Source organism: Trachurus trachurus (genome assembly GCF_905171665.1).
Source record: "Trachurus trachurus genome assembly, chromosome: 6".
NCBI lineage: Eukaryota > Metazoa > Chordata > Actinopteri > Carangiformes > Carangidae > Trachurus > Trachurus trachurus.
In genome coordinates, this window is record NC_139897.1 from 23,233,845 (window position 1) to 23,257,682 (window position 23,838).

The 23,838-nt window shown below is 39.3% G+C and overlaps 1 protein-coding gene across 1 annotated transcript in view; it reads left to right on the forward strand.

The window, feature by feature from the left end:
• Window positions 1–23,838, forward strand: part of cdh13 (cadherin 13, H-cadherin (heart)) — a 306,474-nt gene that overhangs the window by 86,930 nt on the left and 195,706 nt on the right. Inside the window, exon 4 of the mRNA XM_083974351.1 lies at window positions 5,119–5,232. Coding sequence (XP_083830477.1) covers window positions 5,119–5,232 — 114 coding nt within the window. The remainder of the gene's footprint in view (window positions 1–5,118; window positions 5,233–23,838) is intronic.

A 23,838-nucleotide genomic window follows, 5' to 3' on the forward strand; every position in this document is an offset into this window, starting at 1 on the left:
TTTGGGTGATCAGGAAGGAAACGGTCTAAAAGGTCAGGGATATAATGCTGTGAAAACTTTGGAGTAAATCCTAAAATAAGGTGACAAGCGAAGTACAGAAGCTAAAATTAAATTAGGAAAATGATGCTCAGGTCTCTCAGATTTAGTTTAAAGCTTATACCTCCTGGGTGCTGTGGCAGCTGAAGATGAGAGGGAATTCTGACTGTGACGGAAGTCAAGGGAAACACAGCTCAGCACATGGATGACTTTTTCAGGTCAGCAGAGGATAACAAAGACATTATTTTAGAAATGGGTTTCAAGGAGAATAAACTGAGAAGGTGTTTTGATAATCACATTCTGTTGGTTGAAAAATTAAGCTTCATAAATATGGATTAAAAGCTTCTGTACTGCAGCGAGAGTTGATAAAGTGTGTTCTCTCCAGTTCAAACACACAAGCACTTAAGACATTCATATTGTTTCATGTTTAATTCCTCACTAATGGTTGTAACCATTGCTGTAGTGTATCTGACCATGAGGTATTCCTTTAACATGTCATTACACATACAGTATTCATTTTCATTTGTTTTACATTACATTTTTCTTATAACCTTCAATATTACAGCCTGGTTTGGCCTCTACCTTACATCCACTAAGTAAGATCATATCATGAGCAGTAAAATAACCACACTGAAACAAGAACCACTCATCAGAACTAAAAGAGCCATGTCAAGGTTTGTCAGACTTATTGTATGTGTGGTTAATGTACTCATTGCAGACTACTCTTTTATTATATTATTATTATTCAACTAGATATTGTATTCTGTTTTTATTATGTGTCTCTTTTCTAGCGTCACTAACCACTATTTCGGGTGAATGAGTACTCGGCTGTATGTCACGTGTGCACTGTTCTTACTTGGTCGTTGCGTTGTGTTGTGTTGTGTTGTGGTGTGTGTGTGTGTGTGTGTGTGTGTGTGTGTGTGTGTGTGTGTCGCTTCTACTTTTACACAAACAAGTCCATAATATTGAAGTTGAAGTTAAATGGAAACAAGTGAACTGAGTTAGCCTTTAGTTGTTGTTGTCAGTGTTGTCATTTGTACAAGTAGGTTGAATTTAAATCTAAAATTATTTTTTGTTAATGATTTCATTTAATAAAGCCTTTGTTTTGAAGCCACACCACAGACATAGCAGTGCCAGCACAATATTAAACAATGAGGCTAATTAAACATTTGAAATAAGCATCATATCCAAAAGTGTCTCACTGTATTCTGCTTCACTAAGTTGAAAAGTGTTTATGTTTTGTTGATTGTGCTTTAACACTGTGAGTGTTGGGCCGTCAGCACCCGCATACAGGGATGCTATGAAGTGAGTGTTTATTTTGGAACACCTGAAGCTATTTAGGCCTTATTCACAACACACAACCTTCATACTGTACAGTAACAGTCGTAATGATTGGGTTTTAATGAAATTAAATAGTTCAGCCGATGGGTGTTAATGTAATGTATGATAATGCTGTAGTTTGTGGTGCTCTTGAATTGTATTGCATCTCTTATAGAGGTGTTTCTGTTGTTTAGCCTCCTATCATTTCTATAAATTGGGTTAACAAATGAATGGAAACACCCTTCCATATGAAACAATTTAGTTCAACAACACCACAAATTGCAAATAAACATATGGTTGAATTAAACATTTCCGGCAGTAGCTGTCAGAAAAGTAGGATGTATTGCACGACTTCTGTATTAGACTGTATTAGTTTTAGCTAAGTGTACCTAACAAACTGTCAACTGAGTCTACAATCTGCTGACACCGACATAAAAGGACTTAACTGTGTGTTAGGAGAGCTGACTGATGGTCTGCCCTGGCTGCATATCAAAGAATATACTCCACATTGAATAGCTGGCCTTGATATTATCCATTTCTCACCAGGTCTCCAACACATTGTCACAAATGAGTAATGACACTTCTCAATATAGCATTGAGAGTGAAAATGGCAGAATGGACAAGGACGTGACTTTGCTGCCACAGTAACTCTGCACTCAGATGACAATGATAAAGGCTCTATTTTTACCCCCCCCCCCCCCATGTAACCACACTCACACACGCACACGGACAGTGCATGCATGTACATGTAAACACTGTACACATGTGCACCGGGGCATCCCTCCTCTTTGTTACCAAGTATTAAAATCTTCTTAACAAGGCTCAAGATTCAGGTCATAACGCTGAAATATCCTAATGATCATTTGAGAGACAGAGACGGAAAGAGAAGAAAATGTATCAAGGTTGGATCAGGGTTGATGGTGCGGCAGTAATTTATGAACAGGACACATTAAAGATTCATGGCTTCCTTCTCTTACGGTGTCACCAAGCTCTAAGAACACTATTCATCACACATGCACACTGGAAAGGCAGGAAGTGAGAAGAAAAGTTATTGCTAAGTGAGAGGAAAGAACAAGGGGGGCTCCAAAATTGCACGTGGACAGGTACTGTAGGTGAAAGGGAAGAAAGCGGTTGCCCTGCGGTGGCACGACTAGCGTCTGTGTACCGCTAAACATCAGTGCATCACACTCTGCAGCTGCTGGGTTTTAAATCGCCATTGCTCCCTCTCCATATCCACTGTATGTCAGCTCAGAGAAGACGCAGATTTGACAGCATGATCTATCTGAGCCCTACCCCCTGCTACCACTCCCTATATCCAGCCACTGAAAACGCCTTATCATGCCTGCTTGCCCCCCAGCCATTCTTCCCCTCCCTTACAAATATCACACACAGCTGAGACCTGTGCATGATGGGATTGATGTGCTCATCCCTGGGCTTCAGACTCAGGCCGGGTTTTAACACGCCATGCTTCAAAGTCCATCGACTCGCTCGTGAACTGGTCACAAATCCTACAGTGTACTCACACACCACTGACTGTGCTCTTTAGACACAAAATAGGTCATATAGGCTCAAACTGTTCTGTGCAATGTTGTGTTTAACCATTTCAGGCCTGGTTTTAGATTTCTGTCTTTGACATTTTGAAGGTCATCCCCCAGTGGGTTTGATAAGAGTGGCCATTTCAGAGACCACTCAGTGTGTCTTTGGTTTGTTCTGGTCGGGTTGTTTTTTATGATTGCTCTTTTAATTGTGTTCTCTCTGACCATTGTAGCTGGGAAGGGTGGAGAGGTGAGGCGGTTTAGTGGAGTGTTTGCCGGATGGCGGCAGCAGCATTGCCCTCTCTGTCTGAGTGTCGGCACTGTGCTGTAAACAAATGGCTCAGTTTTTCCCTCTTACCTGTCCTCTCTCCGTCATTCTGTCAGGGGTGAGAGTGGTGCCAGAGTCCCTGTCAGCCAAGAACAGCAGCGTGAACAGTAAACATGGAAACAGCCCCCTGCATACACACTGTGCACTGCGCATTGTCAATAAAGAGTTGCACAGTAGGCTGTAAAAGATGAAGGACAAAAGGGACTATTTGCATTGCAAATGAAGCCACAAAAACCTCAGGTTGGCATTTCCCTTTCATATTGAGACTGTGTTGTCACTTTATCCAGGGCTCAATGGCTGGGCTTGTTGCTGTGTTGTTTCCTTCACTGTCATTGTTCTGTCATTTTGCTAAACATTATTTAGCAATGACTGCCATTACACGGACAGTCAGCTGTGGAGATGTGTTTAAAAAAAAACTGTAAAAACACGACTTGCTTGTTTTTCAACAGTATGGTTGTAGAGATAGATGTTTTTATTGTCATGGAAGGAAACAGCCTTTAGGTAAACATAAGAAATCACATTTTCTTTTACACGGGGGGCATGTCATTGTGTGTGTGAAAGATTGACAGCAGCTGGCAGGGGAGTCATAGCAAACAAATTCATACAGTATTATAGACGGGTGTTGTTAACCATGGTAACCCAAGGTAAAGACCTCATTTACAGATGAACGAATAGAGATGATATTTGTTAGAGTTAGGTCTGAAGAAGCTGAGCAGTGAAGAAAGTTGGTTCACTAACAAACCTGCAAACTGAAGTTAGCAACACGTTTGCTTGGTTGTTCTATGCTTTGGTTGCTAGTTGAGCAAGACAAGACTTGACACAAGCCCAGAAACCATGGCTGTAGGTTTGATGAGAAGAAAACATTAGCAGGGAAAGCCAATGTTAATTCCAATTGACTGATAGATTATGCTTCAAAATACATGGATATTGAAATTAAATTATTGATCTAACTTATTGATCTACATAGCAGTTTTCTGACTGGTTGCAAACACATGGAAAGAATTGAAAATAGAAAGTATGAGTTTCTCCTTTTTCTTTATGATTCAGTCACAAGATCAATGTGGGTAAATATATGCAGTGTAAATGTGTCTGTGTGTGGGGTCTCGTCTCAGCTTGTGTCATGTGTGAAGACAGTCAACAGGGTGTCCTTTCCTGTAGATCATCACCTTCATGTTAGCATCCAAGTCTCTGTTATACAGTACAGTAACTAACAACCACATATTTGTTAACAACAGCAAAGAGGGCGGATGATGGAATGACATTATGCTGTTGTGTTCTCAAGAGCAAAAATAACATTTCAGACTGGCTCATTCTGCGTGAACAATGCAATTGCTCCACCAAAACCTTGTCACCTCTAATTTCTTCATTTTTCATCATTTCTCTTCATCTTTGTTGCACTTGCTTTATTGCTTTGCTTTTTCTACTGGTCTCTTTCGTACTTATTGAACATATGGGCTATGGAACGATTAAAAGAAAGTGAATTAAATTGCAGTAAAAGCAATTGATACAGTCATTTCATGGTAGCCCAGAGAATCTCCTCCACTCTTATTCCCTCCTCTCCTCTCCACAAACAGGTAAGCATATGGGCCTGTCTGACAGATGCAGGTGCTCAGCGTATTTGCATACCTTAATATATAGTACCACACTGCCACCAAATTTGGGAATCACTCCAAGAGGAGGTTGTCTTTTTCTTTTTCTTTTTCAAATACAACCATGACTGCTTGCAATGTGTGTAATATGTGCCATTGGTGGGGGTTTAGGGCCATTGGGAACAAGGTGGTGTTGCTTTTACATCAAGAGACATCAGCACATGCTTCACAATGTAGCTGGGCACAACATTAAAATATGAAGGACTGTTATTTCAAAATTTAACAATGTGCTTTCTCTTCTCTGTTGTAGAATATCCTGGGACTTGGCCAGACGCTGACCCACAGATCTAAGAGATCCCTGCTAGTCCCTCCGATGATTGTAACAGAGAACCAGAGAGCTCCTTTCCCCAGGCTCATTGGCAGGGTAAGAAACACACTGTCCCACCATGCACTGAGGGTGGGCTTCATTTCCCAAACCTAACAGTGGAACTAGGCTGTATTTATAACAAAAAGGAAAAAAAAACACACACACAATGGAGTTGGGTTTTGTGTTTGAAATGCTCACCCAGGAGAGAAACATGTCTAAGGTACGGAACCAAATATTCAATATGTGCACTATTTAAAGCTTAGGAAAATGTTATTTTTATGGTCTATTTTTATTTTTGAAGTCTTTATTGTGTATTGTCATAGTGGTCTTTTATCACCCCAAAAAGAAGAGCTTGGTCTTCTCCCTAATCTGCAGCTACAAGGACAGTGTATTCAGAAAAATAACGATGGGTAGCAATATGCTTTATTGCATACTTGGGCTTGGGAACTGACTCTGATTGTGAATGCACATCAAATCACCGACAACATTTAAACAGGTCCCTAAAGTGATTGTCAACCCCTGTGATGGAACCTCATGCTTTAGGAGGTTCTTGGCTCATGCTGATTTATTTTCATTTCATTGATTTAGAGTATATTTCTATTGACTGTTTCATAGACAAACCATATATTGCAGAGATAAGAGGAATTTATGTGTTTACCTAATGTCAGACCAATATAGAAAATTGAGGGAAACTGCCATCAGAATTGCTTGGCCCCTTTTACTCGTGTAAAAAGAGAGAGTTTGCTCACCAGCAGCACAGGCTGAGTTTCTGTCAGACTCCATTAAAATGTACCCATTTATTACTTATGTCACTCAGTCAGAGGGTCTTAAGCAGAGTCTATTTACTTTGCTCCTGTTGGAAGGAAAACAAAATTACGAAAAGGGCAGTGCCTGGAGTCATTTACCATCCTGTTTATTCTCACCTCTGATGGGTTTTGAACTGAACTATTCCTGTGTAATATCATCTAATTTGAACCAAGTGCAAAGAAAGGCTCCAACATGACAAACCAATTATTGTTGCTTTATAGATACTCAGTGGCCAAGTATTAATCAATATGGATAATATTTCATTCTTTATCTAAGTCTGACAAGTAGTTTGTTTATTGATGTTCTGAGTTCTAAAAAAGACAGCACTCAATTTCTTAAAAAAAAAAAAAAAAAGCACACCAGATATTCAAGTTTTTTTTTTTTTTGCCTCCTGGACATTTAAGCGTTGTTTGACTACTGATGAGTAAAGAATATGAAAGCTTCTATTACTGGCTGCTTAATGCAAGGACAAGTGGTGGGTGTTTTATTGGTGGCAAATAAACTGCTTGCATTGATTTGGTTTTGATTTATTCAATGAATGGTGTTTCTATTCAGAGAACAAATACATGGACTCATTTATTTATTTATTTTATTCGTTTTTTGTACTGTTCAAAAGCATGTTTTGTATTTTCATACAAAACTATGTTGGATGCTAGCTGGAGTTCTAGTTCATTTTTTTTTTTTATGAGAACATCCAGAACAAGACAGTATTAAAACCTTCATACAGCTGGGAGTTTACATTTACCAAAGGATTAAAAGATTGTATATGTCTCTCAAAAATAAAAGGACCTTTATTATTGTGAGACTCCTCTAATCAACAGCGAAAGGTGACATTATTACCCACTTAACAAAAGGGTACAACCAGAGCAAAACAGTTTTTTTAGTTTTCAATTGGGTACTAATTTAGTTTCTGTGATAGTTTGGTTTGGCAAGTTCACTGGACAAAGGGTCGTGTGATGAATACTATTAAGGTCTCCCCACGCCTGTTCAAAGAGCATATCATACGACTCATCATTTGTAAATCTGAGGTTAGATATCTTTCGCTTGAGGGCAAGTACTTCATGAAACAGCACTGAACATAGAGACTGGCTCTAACTAATGTGTCAATGTATGATTTTCATGTTTTATAAAAGTAGAACTAATACTGCAGATATTCTCTCCTAAGAGAAAAAAAAGTTTCATTATGCAAATGATATATGTGAAATATGCACTAATATTAATTGTTGGTATTGTAAACACATTACTATTTGAACTGCTAATTATTTCATCCAACTCTCTAAGTACTGCACATAATTAGCATTTTAATGAGTCTAGTTACAGGTAGCCATGTCGAAGGAAAAGCAGCTTTACCAGAAAAGCTGAATGTGCCATTTTTAAAAAAATGCAAATAATGATAAATTCAAGCTCCTGGAATCACACCAGAAGACTCTTTACATCTAAGAGCAGTTATCATTGAGAAACAAGGCACTGGTCACATCCTATTGTCATGGTTCTCACAAAAGGGACCCAAGAGCACGGCTCAGGAAAAGGAGGAGTTTATACTTCAAAAAATAACAACAAAAAAAACAGCATAGATAAATCCAAGCAGGCAAACAAACTACAAAGGGTTGGGTCGAAGGCAAAATCTGAAAGAACTCAGTCAAGGTTCAAAACACGTTCAGGATCAAAACAGGCAGGCGAAGAACAGAGTGCTGGAAAGCGAAGGCTAAGCCAAAGCTCAAGCTAAGACAATCTGGCAGAGCAGAAGTGGAAACAGACCAGTATGCAGTGCTCACTTGCTAATGAGTGAATGGTGAACAGCTAAACAGGTACCTGGAGTTGAGGAGCAGGTTGTTCTACTGGCAGGAAAGGCAAGCACTGTAGGTGAGAGTGGTGCGTCTAAAGACACAACAGAATTCAAACATTTTAAAATGACTAAGACTGGATGAATGCAAGGCACCTGATGCCTGTATGCCAAATATAATTATGAACACTGGTGTACATTTTCTTCTCAGTTTGAACATCAAAATTCAACTTAAGGAAGCAGATTGGAAATGACTGAAAGCACCTGAGGCTGAGGCATCAGCTGCTTGGCTTTCATGAAGTCTGGGTGTTTACTCGCTCCTGAGGAAAAAAAAAAAGAAAAGCTTTTTTTATTTTAGTCCATTTTCTGTTATCTATATTTTACCCTATTTAGTAGATCTGTTTCTCATCTCATCTGGCAAACAGATTCAGGTTGAACTGAACATTTTCATTTACAGTCTCTGAAGTGGTTAGAGATCAAATATTTGAGATTACTTACAGTAATGGTATAAGAAACTAACGTTCCCATTGGAGACGGGACATCTTTTTCTCATTTGAACTTATTATAAGTTTGTCTAGGAAAAAAATAGGCTTGTCTATAGCATCTCTGTTTGACATCCAATTTAATCCTTAGTCTCCTCAGTGCTGCTGGCAGTAGGACTCCCAGTGGACATTTAATACCGTGACATATTACTGCTCTCACTGCTGCAACAGTGTGAATCTCAGGATTGAATGTTTTGCCACATTATCAAGGTTTTCAAAATCGGGTATACACGTGACATAATATTCCCCAAAGCGTTCTACCTCAAGAATTTATTCATAGTTTTATCGCTGATGAAATGTTTTACTTGTCTTGCTCGACCCCTGTGTAAAAAGGCCAAAGATGATGTGGCACAGCTTATTATTTATGTGACAGGTGATGAATTTTGTATCATTACATAAAGCGCGGAAGTCCTCTAACTGTTCCATTCATATTCTCTCAAAAGGAAATCTGCTTTTTCAATTTTTGATGGTGTGAAATCTGTGTCACCTGACTGTGAACTACACGTTCCACACCAACCCAACATGAGCCATACATTCTTGACCCCGTGTAAGGCTACATTTGTCTCTCCCCATGTTACAAAGCTTTGATGTATCTATGTGTGTCTAGCAGCTTTGTTCTAGATAAGACCGGGCACTAAGAGATCAACCACATATCTCCACTCCCGCAGAGGCTAACATAAAAAGATATCCCTTACTGAGCTCTGCGCATAATAGATAATTGTACCCTGGAGTGCACGACCATAGCTCATACCTGCACTGTACTCAGTGTGGTCCCCGTGTAGAAAGCGGAGTGCCTGAAGATACTAGTATTGGTGATGTTGGTGGATGAGCTGGTGTGCGCGTTTCGGACCACAAGGTGACATTTTTTGGGGGACAACGCTAATCCACTGGGGGCTGTACGGATTTCTGCCTCTGTGACCTGCAGGGAGAGAGCAGAGAGTCAGCAGATAAGTTTGGTCCATAGGGGACATAAATGGTCTCTATAGTATACTACAGATCTGCCCTGACTTGAGCCAAAGTGTCAGCTAATGGGTACAGCCAATGCGGTACTTTAACACATTCATGTGACAAATTGGAAGCAAAGTCCGTACAGTATATGACATGAACATTTTTCCTCTCTCTTCCTCCATTGCCGTTGCTTCACTGTCCCTCTCTTTTCATAATTTCTTTCATTTTTTTCTTTCATTTCTTTCTCTCCACTTTTTATTGGCAAATTCTATCCATCCTGCTTTCTTCCCTGTATCCCTCCATCCATCTCCCCTACCTACCTACACACCCAGCTTTGCATGAGAAGACAGGCTAATGTGGGCTATTTTACCCAATAGAAGGTATATGTCGGCAACTTGGTGAAATTGATTTTCCACACCAATAGCTTTCCTCTTCTTACACAACCTACCTCTTCCATATGGCAGCCATTCATTTTTTATGCTCCGTCCTTCTCTCTGGGAGATAAGCAGTAGGGAGACGGGGAGAGGTGAGATTGCATGGGCTGCGCTTTGACACATACGGTATGCCTGTGTGTGTGCATGCACATTTACAGAATGTGTAAGTGCGTGCGTGTGTGTGCTGGAGGTGTGAGGGTAGTTTGGCTGTCAGCAGGACTCACAGGGGAAGGGTAAGAACCTTGTTTTTTATGTCACACCTCCTGCTAGCTGTGGAATTGTTTTGATACAGAGGTCTCTCCCCTGCCCTCCCTTGGGGGCCCATAAACAGCTCACAACAACTCATACAGCAGCTGGAGCATGCAATGAAATTGATATGCTTAAATGTTACTCTTAGTGCATCCTGCTCCAGTTGCAGCTGATAGGACCATCTTTAGACTCTTCAAGTATTCAGGAAGTTAAATTCATCATTTAAGTAGTTTAAATGTGTATTTCCAAAGATTTGCTTGAATATTTCTTGCACTAAGTCAGCTGTAGTTTCCATTTGGGCAGAACAATGGGCTACCCATGCTCAATGAAAAATCATTTGTCCTTGTGAGTGTTTCACCATTGACTTGCACATTTCCCTGCCAGCCTGTCTATACCATGGATGCAATCAGGGACTTGGATGCCATTTTCAAAGATGGCCTCCAATTCAATCCAATGAAAGCTGATCACCCTCTGTCTGCCAAAGAAGTTATTAGGCCTCAGAGCAAGTGCCTTCTTCTCTGGTGGGGCCAGATGGGAGACGGGTGTTGGCTATGTGGCACAAATAATGGACTATTAGAGCTCAGAGAGACTTTCCAAATTTTACTGAGTAAAATTCTGAGAATACAAGGGGATACTTCAGTCTTCTTGTGACACTCAAAACATCCGTTTGTCTTTTTCTTGTCGCTCTTATGTAATGATCGGTTTATGATCTGTGACAGTGTGCATCATGTGCCTTGTGGCGACTGCACCAAACCCACCTCCCAGCCCAGAGCCGTGCCAGCCTCTTGTCACAGCTTGGGCGGCCAAACATCCAACTATCCATTTAAGTCCAGCAGGCTACTTTATTACTTTCATTTTTGATGCACTGCACACGCAGGCAGGAGACATCCTCATTAAAGAGGCTACTTCAGGAAACAGTGGTGGCACAAACTTTATTGAGCTTTTTACAGCAGAGCCATCTTCAAGATACACTGCGAACACACACTAAAACAGGCAGTGTTGTCTAGTAAGAGGTCATATAGGAAAACGTAGGCAATGACTCAGCTGCACTATGTAGGATTAACGTTTAAAATATTGTAAAATTATTTTGCAGTTGGCCAATCATTATGAAAATGGTCACACGTTTTAAAGATAAAATATAATGTAATGGAACTCCCTATACATATAGTTCCTAATTACGTTGCCTGTAAAGATTCTAGGTGATGTGAATTATATTAATATTTTGTGTCAGTCTTCTCTGTCACCTGTTTACTTTTCTAATGACAAACTGTCAGCTGCTCATGGATGTTTCAAATTGCAATTCTCCTAATGTCAAGAAAACTAGAAATCTTATTAAATCCTGTGGCAGGCCAATGACATGTGATGACCAAAGCCTGATGGGCTGACGGACAGCTGTCAGTCCCTCTTTGTTTGAAGAATATGTTTTTTGTTTGTTCATGTACTGTGTTTAGAGTATGGGCGTAACATCTTTACCAAGTATCTTTAGGACCAGACTTCCACCCTGCAAGCTGATGCAGCCTTAATACAAAAATATTAGGCAGATAAATTGTTACAAAGTCGAATGGTTAAAGTTGAAAAAAAAAAGAAGAAGCTCTGATTATTCAATTATCCTTCAGGTTAGAAGGAGAAAAGTAATAACTCCGTTTGGATTTTCTGCAGTGTGCATCTGTGCTGTTTTCCTTTGTTGTGCAGAGATGCTGGGTTCCAGGCCTCATAGCCTGCAAAGACCTTTCTGTCCAATGTGTTCATGTTCTCATGTCTCAGTGGGTCTATTCTGGTGAACGTGCAAATTAAATGCAGGTTAGATCATACGTCTCAGTTGCCTCTAAGTATGTTAATTTGTTCCTGTAAGTGTGTGTGTGTGTATGTGTGTGTTAACCCTGTGATGGACTGCTCAGCAGTGGTCTGCCAAGCAGCTTCTGTATGGTTGGATAATCATACAACCGAGCCCTTACAGGAAAAGCAGACATTATATTTCATAAGTATAAATACGGTCTGACACAGTACTGGTCCCACATATTTAATCACTTTGTACTAATTCAAAAAGCCACTAACTCAAGTTTGCCAATTCACACAAACAGAAGTACAAACAACAACAAACAAAACACACGCTCAGCCTCAATAAATAACAAATGAAAATCTCAGCTGTATCAGCATGAAACACTTCTTCACTTCAAACGCGTTCTTTAAAGCCGTCCTAACTTTAGGTGCTGCGCCGGAGTTGTCAGTTATTCAACCTGTGTTTATCCTTCCTTACCTCAGGGTCCAGCTCACAAATCAACAACACAACATGTCTGACTTGACATGACAGCTCCAATAAAGTGCTGCTGGAGAGAGAGAGGAGGGAATGGGGGCCTGGTTTGGTTGTAGCCCCAGCTAATATAGTAAAGAGAATTGACATGTCAGGCAGCTTTGTTCCATTGTTTCAGCACGGTGATGTGCCCTGATTTCCTCTGCCTGTCAGTCTGGCTTCTTCGTCTGCCTTGTTGCCCTCTACCTGGTGTGTGTTAAGTATCACAGGCCTCGTCTTCTTCTTCCTTTATCTTTGAATCTCTTCCCTTATTTATGTATTTCATTACCTCTCCTCTCACAAAAAGCAGCCATTAAGTATAAAAATCTAAACTCCCAAGCAGGAGGTGAGTTGTGATGTGAGATGTTGCAAGATTAGAAAGCAGGCAGCCTGCGGGCCTCGTCATTTAGTCTAATTGATTCTCTTAATTGTCTTAGGAAGACCAGAAAGTTCCTGCCTTTTTTCTCTCACTCAGTCTCACTCAGCATGTTAAATCATGTTTGTGGCGGATGTTTGCCCATGGTGAGTTAAAACCCTCTGACGCACATTGTAATTCATGTCTGGACCCCAGACGCGGTAAACAGATGTGAAATCCATTTTGATGAGAGACCCTTAAAAAAACAACAAGGAGAAGCAATAAAAAACAGCTTTACCGGGTTTGAAGTGCCCAAGAGATGCTGGTAATGAGATAATGATTAGCGGAGGCCTGGCTAACCAATCAAAGCCGGTTAATTAGCACCATTGCTCTCCCATGATCCTGTGCTGAGGACTCAGTCAGTTTCTCACTGTCTACCTTTTCACCAGGCCGTTCTTTCACCCCGTCTCTCATTAGCAGCAGGCTGCAGCGGCAAGACAGTCAGGCAGAGAACCGGTCAAAGGCTTGCATGCTCACACACTCACACACACACACACTACATGCACATGCATTGCAGACACACACACACACTTGACCATTGAGGGTTCCACTCGCATTCACAGGCACAATCAGACCATCGTTAACCCCCCAAAAAATGTAGCAAAAAAAGTTGCCTTTCCCTTTACTGCTTTTGCTCGCTCACACTCTCCCTTTCACGCAAACACACACACACACACACACACACATACACACACACACACATCCAGGCCTGGTCAGGTCCCAGGAGTCCTTTCATGGTCAGTGATTGTCATTCACAGCTGGCTGTATGACCTTGATGGGGATAAGAGAAGCACTACTTAGAGATGCTGCTGCATTCTCACTCTCCCTCACTCAGTCACTAGCTTGCTCACTCATACAGTACATACACACACACACACACACACACACACACACACACACACACACACACACACACACACACACACACACACACACACACACACACACACACACACACACACACACACACACACACACACACACACACACACACACACACACACATACACACCAATAGGGGGAACAGGGGACCTGTCGGGCCAAGCTGCCAAGAGGGGTCTTATGTTTACACTTATTTTGAAAAAACAAACATGGAATATAAAATTGACTTTTAAGGTCTTTTACCATAATATTACTGAAAATGTGACTTTTAATCATTTTTAAAGAAATTGCCAAGAGGGGACTTGGATCTCTGAGCGACATTTACCTATCAAAGAGTGGACCTCCACATACTGCAGTGGAGCTGTCTGCACCCATTCATTCACCTAACGACCCATTCATTCACCTAATGAGTCCTTGTTCACAACAATGACTTTCTCAGTTTCTTTCAAAAATGGATAATATAACTTTAGAGTTATCATTACTTATTTTAAAGTCTCTGTAGTACAAATTGTATATAAATATATAATCATGGCCACATTTGAGAATGAATATTTTTTATTGAATTGCATGCAGTTCAGAAGTAACATGACTGCATGCACTAATATCAAGTTCTGCAGTATAAGCAACAACATTTACTTTAAACCGGCTTTAATATAGATTAATTCTTTTTTCTTAACAAAGATAATTTGCTCGTCCGTCTTTACTCATCCATAAATGCGTTGCCTCTGTCATTCTTAGCAGTCCAAGAGGGGATCTACTATCATCTCAATTTTAAATAGTCAAAATGCTCTAGACATTTGGTTTCAACCAATTAATAGGAAATAGGGATGCATTTTATTTATTGTTTCGCATCGCAGAAAAAAGGTCCACACTTGGTTCATATGGAATGACAGGGGTCCACTGTTGGCTGGTACATAATGACACAGGTTCCCACTTAGTTAGCATGGAGTGACATACACACTCCATCATGTATGAATATGATAGAAATAAGCAAAAGTGATCATTCTTAAGATATTTTTTTTTCATCAAAACTTATCACAAACATTTCTAATAAAGTAGCACCAATAATGTTTTCATTATTTTTAAATGTAGGGTGTACTACTGCAACACACATTTCTACAGTCTATTAATTTTTCCCCTACAAGAGTTTTATACTCCTTGACTGCATTTTTGTTATAGGAAAAAATATTTGAATTAAAACTAAGGGTTTTAGGTCATTTTAATGTACTTGCATCATGAATCTGTATTTATGTAGGATGTATTTTATTTACTGTTTTACATTACAGAAAAAGGTCCACACTTGGTTTATATGGAATGACAGAGGTCCACTGTTGGTTGGTACGGGGTGACACACACACTCCAGCATGGGTGGATAAGCAGAAATGAGATAAATTGCTAAGTTTTAAGATACATTTTTAATCTAAATTTAATACAAACATTTGTAACTATTAATACACACAACACACACACACACAAACACATGCAAACACACATATTTAAACTAAAGTAGCACTGGTGAAGTTGTCATTGTAGTTTTTTTAAAACATGGAATGTACTGTGAAAACTCAATGGCAACCTATCAAGATACTTAAGGGAATATTTCAGTTATTGACATTTATGGCTCAACAATAAAACATGTATGGGAAAATAAAGGAGGCGCTGGGGGGTCATCAGTTTGTCTGAGATACAAGGGATAATTCTTCTAGAGGATGGATTAACCTCACTAAGTAATATACCACTGCAACACACCTTTCTACAGTCTGTCAATTTTTTGACTTAATGAAGTTTCATACTCCTTGACTGCATTGTTGTCATGGGAAAACTACTTTAAATAACTAAACTCAGGATTCAACATGGTCTGATGGCCCAGAGCCACAAAGTGTTATTCTGTAGTCACCTAATGTCCCATATAGATGAAGCTCTGTGGTGGCCACCTATTGTCACTCTTCTACTTTTTAACAGCACATGGTTTCAATCAATTTTAATGTACTTGCATTCTAAATCTATATTAATAGGGATGCATTTTACTTATTGTTTTACATTGCAGAAAAAAAAGGTCCACACTTGGTTTATATGGAATGACAGGGGTCCACTCTTGGTTGGTGCATAATGATACCCACTAAGTGCCCACTTAGTTAGCATGGAGTGACATACACACTCCATCATGTATGAATAAGAAAGAAATAAGCAAAAGTGATAATCCGTAAGAGAAATGTTTCATCACAGCTCCACGTTACACTTGTTCCAGGCTCTGCCCGTCGTTTTTCTCTAGAAATAGAAACTTTTTCCAACTTTTTTTTTATCTCTGTGTAGCGATCGCACTCGTCTTCTCCTTCTATTTCACTTCTTGCTCTGATCTACAGTCTCATTCGTTCTACACATCCCAGAAACCCCAAAATTACTCACAGTGTGGGCGACAGCGTCCCCATTTACCAGCCGCAGAAAACTGCGTTTGACGTATACAGTATGTACGTCAATGGCACTCAATGAGTTAAGTGAGAGGTACACAATAAATCTAATTCTAATCAAATTTATTTTGAAAACAAATAGTAGAATGGCAATCTGATTCAGTGATTAATTTGTTACACATTTGGGTTGCTTCCTAATGATTTTTTGATGTTTTAGTACCCAGCTAAACACAACAACAAGTGTGTATATTCCTTACTATCTACATTATGTATGTGCCTTGTAGGCACTTTACTTGCAGTGTTTTATAAATCTGAATATTTTTGTCACATCACATCTACCCCGACACTTTAGAGCGCTTCTGTCTCGACGCCGTGTTTGCCTTCGTTCTGACCTGAACACGGCATGTGTTGTTTGGGTTAGAAACATGCACATTTGCAAAGGAAAAAAAGCAAAATCGATAAGCGGAATCATTAAGCAGGCACACACACAATCCCAAGGAAATGATCACGTGGGAACCAGTTCTGAAGAGGAACCGGTTCTCAATTCCCACCCATAGACTTCAGTCCATGATGTGGACACAAAAGCATTCCTCTACATTGAAGTAGTGAAGTCATCAACACTCATGTATTTCACAGATCCTAAATCCTGGTACACACATAAAGATTCTCTAAATTTCAACCAATTTTTTATCTGTGAAAGACCCCACACGTGAAGATAAAAAATCTGTGATTGAACAGTTTTGATCGTATTGTGTGTGGTGTGCTGTGATATTCCAAACACAACACACCACACACATTAAGATTTTTCAGAGTCGTGACCCTCCGGTCAGAAAACTCAGAAAGAGATCAGTATTGTTGTAGCTACTCTTTTGGGTCTATTTCCGGAATGGACAATGAGAGCGATGTAATTTTTTAAAATGAAAGCGGGACACTTCAGCCTTTACAACGATACCATCTGTGTGTGTCTGTGGCTTCGGAGGCCGAGCAGTAAAGCGGCTGTGAGCGGCGGTCACATGATCATTTAAACATGGCTGCTCTATTGCTGGCTGTTGCTGGCTATGATCGCTACCGTCTTTGCTATCGGCTATCAGGAAATCTCCCGTGTATGCGTGAATGTCTGTGTGAACCTCATGTAATGCCAGGGCTGCACCGTGGCTCTCTGTGGGATTACCGGTGTTGTGTCGAGAAGTGGCTTGCTGCAAGCAGCATGCAGAGCTTGGCACTTCTCAGCACAACACCAGCTTTCCACATGCAAGATGACTTTTGATTTGTAAATATTGAACATGTTTAATATTTACGATTATCAATTCAGCGCCGAACGTTTTCTGAGGCGATTGTTGTGAGAATTTTGACTCTTAACACACCACACACTACAAGAGAATCTCATAAAATAATCTTAAAACTTTAGGATAATCGGCCGATTTTTGTCTTTGGTCGGAAGGGGGAAGATCGGGGCAAAATCAGCCCGATTATCTTTATGTGTGTGGTAGGCTTAACTCTACCTCCACTCTCCACTCTAAATGTGGAACTGGCTGAGAAGTGAGTGAAGTGAGTGAGGGCTTTAAATCTGTGCCAGACGACTTGTGTCAGTCCTTGACTGTCGGCAGTGTGGGGGATGGTTTCTTGTAGCTGACGATGGTCGTTAGCAACTCTGAAGGGCAACCTGGAAAAGACTAGCATCCCTCAGCCAAGATCTTATATCCAAATCAGACTAACAGACAGTGGAATTCCCCAGTCCTAGGTTGGCCATGTGCTACACACCTATGGACTTCTGTGGCAACTGTAAAGAGTGGGTGTCCCAGCAATAATCCACCCTGTCAAGTCTTTGATGAGTTTTGTAAAGGTGTGTGATGCCTTGTGATCAGTATAATATTGTGTCAGCCTTTATATGGTCAACCATGGTGTGCCAGTAGAAATGTTTCTGAAATTAGGATTTATCAGATTTCCAGAGATACAGGGGATAAATCAGCTATAGTGGATGGAATAACTCCAAAATACCCACTGTTGACCTACTGCAACACACATTTTTCAAACTATTAGCTCTACTGGAGTTCATGTATACCTGTCTTTTTTTTGGTCCACAACAAAAGTTAAAACTAAAACTAAATGTGTGTTCTTTTTCCTTCTGTATATTACACACTATCACATAGTCATACACATCTATAGATGGAATTGGTGTATGAATTGAAACCTAATTTAAAGTTGTCAAAAGGTACAGGATTGGCACAGGGTCAGAGAGTTTATATTAAGTGGGAAATGTACACAATAAAAGCTGTATTCAGTTCACACTGGTGCTCAGCAGAAATGGGTCTGGTTGCTTTCAGGATGTGTGGATTGTACATTCAACAATCCCATATTACCTTATTCATAGCATCTGAAGTGGATTATAAACAAATTCAATTAATTGTGTTCAGAAGATGGTAAAACGTTATCTAATTTAATTTAATGGTAAAAAGTTATCTAACTTATTTATATTTTAAGTAATTCATTTGTTATCTATTTTGGTTGTTTCCTAATGATTTTCTTTCGTTTCAGTACCCAGCTAAACACAAGTGTGTATATTCCTTATTATCTAGGTATAACCTTGTGCATGTTGTAGTAAGCAATGTGACTTCATTACATTTACACACAGTTTTCTAAGTAGAGTTGAACATTTTTAATGGGGTTTCAGTCTATGATGTGGGCACAAAACATTCCTCGACATTGAAGTAGTTAAGTCACCAGCACTCATGTATTTCACAGGTCCTAACTTTAAGGTAGAGTTGTTGAACTGGGATCTGAGAAGTGAGTGAATGGAGTGAGAGCGGAGTGAGTGCCAGATGACCTGTGTCAGTCCTTGAGTGTGGGCAGTGTGGGGGATGGTTTGTCGTAGCTGACGATGGTCGTTAGGTATTTTCAGGTTGGGCTTCAGAGTTTCTACCTTCTTTCAGCCAACATCTTATATCCAAATCAGACCGACTGAGACACAGGTATTCCCAGGTCTTAGGTTGGCCATGTGCTACCTACGCACCTATGGCCTTTGGTGATTCAACTTCTGTGGCAACTGTAAAGAGTGGGTGTACCAGCAATATTCCATTTTGTCTAAAGAATTGTCAGTTCTTTGATGAGTTTTGTGAAGGTGTGTAATTAGCCTACCTGTTATAATATTCGGTGACAGGGCCTTTATATGAGCCACCATTGTCTGCTAGTAGTAATGCTGTCTGAGAACAACAATTAACATGGAATAAGAAATTCGGATTCATCAGATTGTCATGGATACAGGGAATATGTCAGTGTGTGGACGGAATAACCCCCCAAAAAACCCTGTTAAACTACTCATTAAAAGGTATTTAGAAAATCAAGGGAAATAAAGGAACGCATAAATATAAAAACACATGCAAAGCCTTACAAAGCCTTGTAAAGGACAATTAGGACACAGCAAGAACTATATTCCTCAGACACGGTCCACACCACTGTCAACTTTTTTTATTTGTGTTACAGCAGTTCAACATTGAGCTATTTGGGGTTATTCCATCCACACAATGCCTTATCCCTTGTATCTTTGGCAATCTGATGAATCCTAATTTCTTGTGCCATGTTAAGTAAGATGTTGTTCCCAGACAACATTTCTGGCAGAGAATGGTAGCTCATAAAAATGCTCTGTGACTCTATATTGCATGTACCCATGTTTCAGTCAGTCTGTTTTGAATGTAAGTAAGTGGAGTGAAATGCACACTCCATCATGTATGAATAAGAAAGAAATAAGCAAAAGTGATCATCCTTAAGAGAAATTTTTCATCAAAACTTAACACAAACATTTCTAATAAAGTAGCTCAGATAAATACAGTGGGGCCAGGCCGTTAAGTGCTTTAAAAACAAACATTAAAAGTTTAAAATCAATTCTGTAAGGGACAGGGAGCCAGTGAAGGGAGTTAAGAACAGGAGTAATGTGCTCACGTCTATTAGTGTTAGTTAAAAGGCGGGCAGCAGCGTTTTGGACAAGTTGGAGGCGACTGAGCGAAGACTGGGAGACGCCAACATAAAGTGCATTGCAATAGTCCAATCTAGAACTGAAACATTTTGACTGTGTGAATGTGTGGCAATAGTTTAACATAGGGATCCTCTCAATGAATTATCCCTTGTATCTCTGACAAACTGATAATCCCCCATTCCCTCTGTATTTTCCCATATCAAATTGTTGTATATCAGTACCTCTTTGATGGTTTACTTGTACAGAATATATCATCGTAGGTTGCCATTGAGTTTTCACAGTACACCCCACATAAAAAAACACGACATTACCGTTGCTACTTCATTATAAATGTTTGTATTAAGTTTTGATGAAAGTTTTGAGGTTAATCCATCCTCTAGAAGAATTATCCCTTGTATCTCAGACAAACTGATGACCCCCCAGCTCCTCTTTTATTTTCCCATACATGTTTTATTGTTGAGCCATAAATGTCAATAACTGAAATATTCCCTTAAGTATCATGGAAGGTTGCCATTGAGTTTTCACAGTAACTAACCCTAACCCCATGTTTAAAAACAAAACTACAATTACAACTTTACCAGTGCTACTTAAGGCGAGACACGGCAGGCAAAAACATCGTTTTTTCATGCACTTATCAATTTTGAGATTTTGGGCTATTTTGCTTCCATAACATGTCTTCTTTCAGACTAATACAAAAATATTGTCTAAAATACACATTATGGGTGTTTATTTTACGTCACTTTGACTGGTGTCGCCTGTAGATTTCTCCTAAATTCACCAGAACTGAGCGTTCTATCGCTGCGTAGTGAGCCGCGTCTGTTCAGACTCCTGTCATATCAGGTATCGCTGTGAAGCTCTCTCTCTCTCTCTCTCCTGCACTAATGTGTCGGTTCCAAAAATGGTCATTTCCTTTGTACCAGCGACGAATCGTAAAAGTACGAGTGAGGTTCTCATTGGCTGGTGTCGTTTTCCGACAGCGTGATTCGCTTAGAAGCATCACGTGATGCGCTCTGAACAGCGGAGGGACTTTTAAAAATGGGGAAAGGAAATCGATTTAAATCCTCACGTAAAATAAAACAGCAACTCTCACTTGCTAGACAACAAAAGACACAGCACAGAAACTCACCGAGCCATAAGATCCCTTTACAAAGTGCGTCATCGCGGAAGCTGTCATCCGTAAAAAACGAGTGTTTGCCGCCGGAGACCAGCGCGATACACAGCGGTGGCTTTTTTTTTTTTTTTTTTTACACATCAGACGTCTGAATGAACTGATCGGAGATTTAATATGTCCCAATTGCGCTGGTACAGGGCTTAAAATGAACATCGATCCTCAGAATCACGTGTTGTGCAGTAGTTTACTTCTCAGTGACAGAGGTGAAACGGATGTGACATGGGCCAGAGATGATATTAGAGAAGCTGAAAACATTGGTTGTCATATTACAGATGAGCCCAACGAGGCTACACCTAAAGTGTTTTTCTTACTTGTTTTTTTTTTTTATTTTTTTATTTTCTCTGACCTACTGGCCCACACCTTAAAATTCACAGTGGCCAGACACCCTTGTTTCCAGTAACAATGGGCTCGATGCACAGCTCCACTACTTTCTAAATTCAAGGCAGCTCTTTTATTTACTGACAAACTGATTAATCCAGGTGTGTCTGAGTAGTCACAATGGTCAGACACACCTGGATTCATCAGTTTGTACAATAATGTAATACAGGAAACAAAGGAGCTGCCTTAAGTTCAGGAAGTAGAGCTGTACATAGAGCCAATTTGTGGAATTTTTGCAATAGAATCTTTAAAGGCCGTTTTCTCAAAATGAGCTTTTTCTTATACTCTGGACCCGAAATCTCCAGTTCAGCAGCACTTACAGACACCAAACCTTCCAGTTGTATTCCTGCCTATATTCTGAAGGTTTTTACAGAGGGGATTGTTGATATATCATTCACAGCCTCATTTATACAACAATTTATACCTAAAAACAGGGCGAAATTTGATTTTTTAGGGCTGGTGACAGTATTTTCTCATTTACAGAGTGATAAAAAGAGATATCCAAAATCCCCTCTGTAAAAACTTTTGACTTTAATATGTCAACAAAATAAAACAAAAATTTTAAAAGTGGCTTTATCCAATCTTCAGATTTCGGGTCTGGAAATGTACACAAATTAACGCATATTTAATTATATAATGTCTAATTTCGATATGTAAGCATAATATTTAAGAAAACATGTAATACAAAAAATAATTGTCTCAATCTAAGTAATAAACATAGAAAGTTTCATGGCAATAGCTGTTAGTTAAATTTTTTACCCTATTCACCTGGGGTGTCTCGCCTTAAGTTGAAATATGTGTGTTTGCATGTGTTTGTGTGTGTTGTGTGTATTAATAGTTACAAATGTTTGTATTAAATTTAGATTTAAAATGTATCTTAAAACTCAGCAATTTCTCTCCTTTCTGCTTTGCTGGAGTGTGTATGTCACTCCGCACCAACCAACTGTGGACCCCTGTCATTCCATATAAACCAAGTGTGGACCTTTTTCTGTAATGTAAAACAGTAAATAAAATACATCCTCATAAATACAGATTCATGATGCAAGTACATTAAAATGACCTAAAACCCTGAGTTTTAATTCAAATATTTTTCCTATAACAACAATGCAGTCAAGGAGTATAAAACTCTTGTAGGGGAAAAAATAATAGACTGTAGATATGTGTGTTGCAGTAGTACACCCTACATTTAAAAATAATTACAACATTATTGGTGCTACTTTATTAGAAATGTTTGTGTTAAGTTTTGATGAAAAATTTATCTTACGGATGATCACTTTTGCTTATTTCTTTCTTATTCATACATGATGGAGTGTGTATTTCACTCCATGCTAACTAAGTGGGCACTTGTATCATTATGCACCAACCAACAGTGGACCCCTGTCATTCTATATAAACCAAGTGTGGACCTTTTTCTAAAACGTAAATCAACAAATAATTCCTATACAGATTTATGACGCAAATACATTAAAATTAATTGAAATCACATGCGTTTAAAAAGTAAAAGTCTGACAATAGGTGCCCCCAACAGGGCTTTATCTATATGAGATGTACGTAGCCAAAAAGTAACTTTTTGTGGCTCTGAGCCATCAGGCCATGTCAAACTGTGTTTTCCCATGACAATAATGCAGTTAAGTAGTATAAAACACCAGTACAGTGAAAAATTAATAGACTGTAGAAATGTGTCTGGCAATAGTTTAACATAGGGACTTTGTGAGATTAATCCTCTCAATGAATTATCCCTTGTATCTCTGACAAACTGATGATCTCCCAAACCCTCTGTATTTTCCCCAAAGATAACAAATTGCCGTGCCAATACTTTAATATCAGTTACTCTTTGATGGTTTACTTCTACATAATATATCATCATAGGTTGCCATTGAGTTTTCTGTAATATAAAACAGTAAATAAAATACATCCTTATGAATACAGATTTATGAGGCAAGTACATTGAGATTACCCTAAATCCTAAAACCCTCTCTTAAAAAATTAATAGACTGTAGAAATGTGTGTTGCAGTAGTACATCCTACATTTTAAAAATAATTACAACATTATTGGTGCTACTGATGAAAGTTTTCTCTTAAAAACTATCACTTCACACTCACATGATGGAGTGTGTATGTCACTCCATGCTAACTAAGTGGGGTCGTGTGTCATTATGCACCAACCAACAGTGGACGCCTGTCATTCCATATAAACCAAGTGTGGACCTTTTTCTGCAATGTAAGTCAACTAATAATTCCTATACAGATTGAGAACACATGTATATTGTAAAATTGAAACCCTGTGCTTAAAAAAACTGGACAAGCAACAATAGCCACGTCAATTATTTTTAATGTTTAATCAGAATTCAACAGAAATGATCTAAATTACCATTTTATTTAAAAT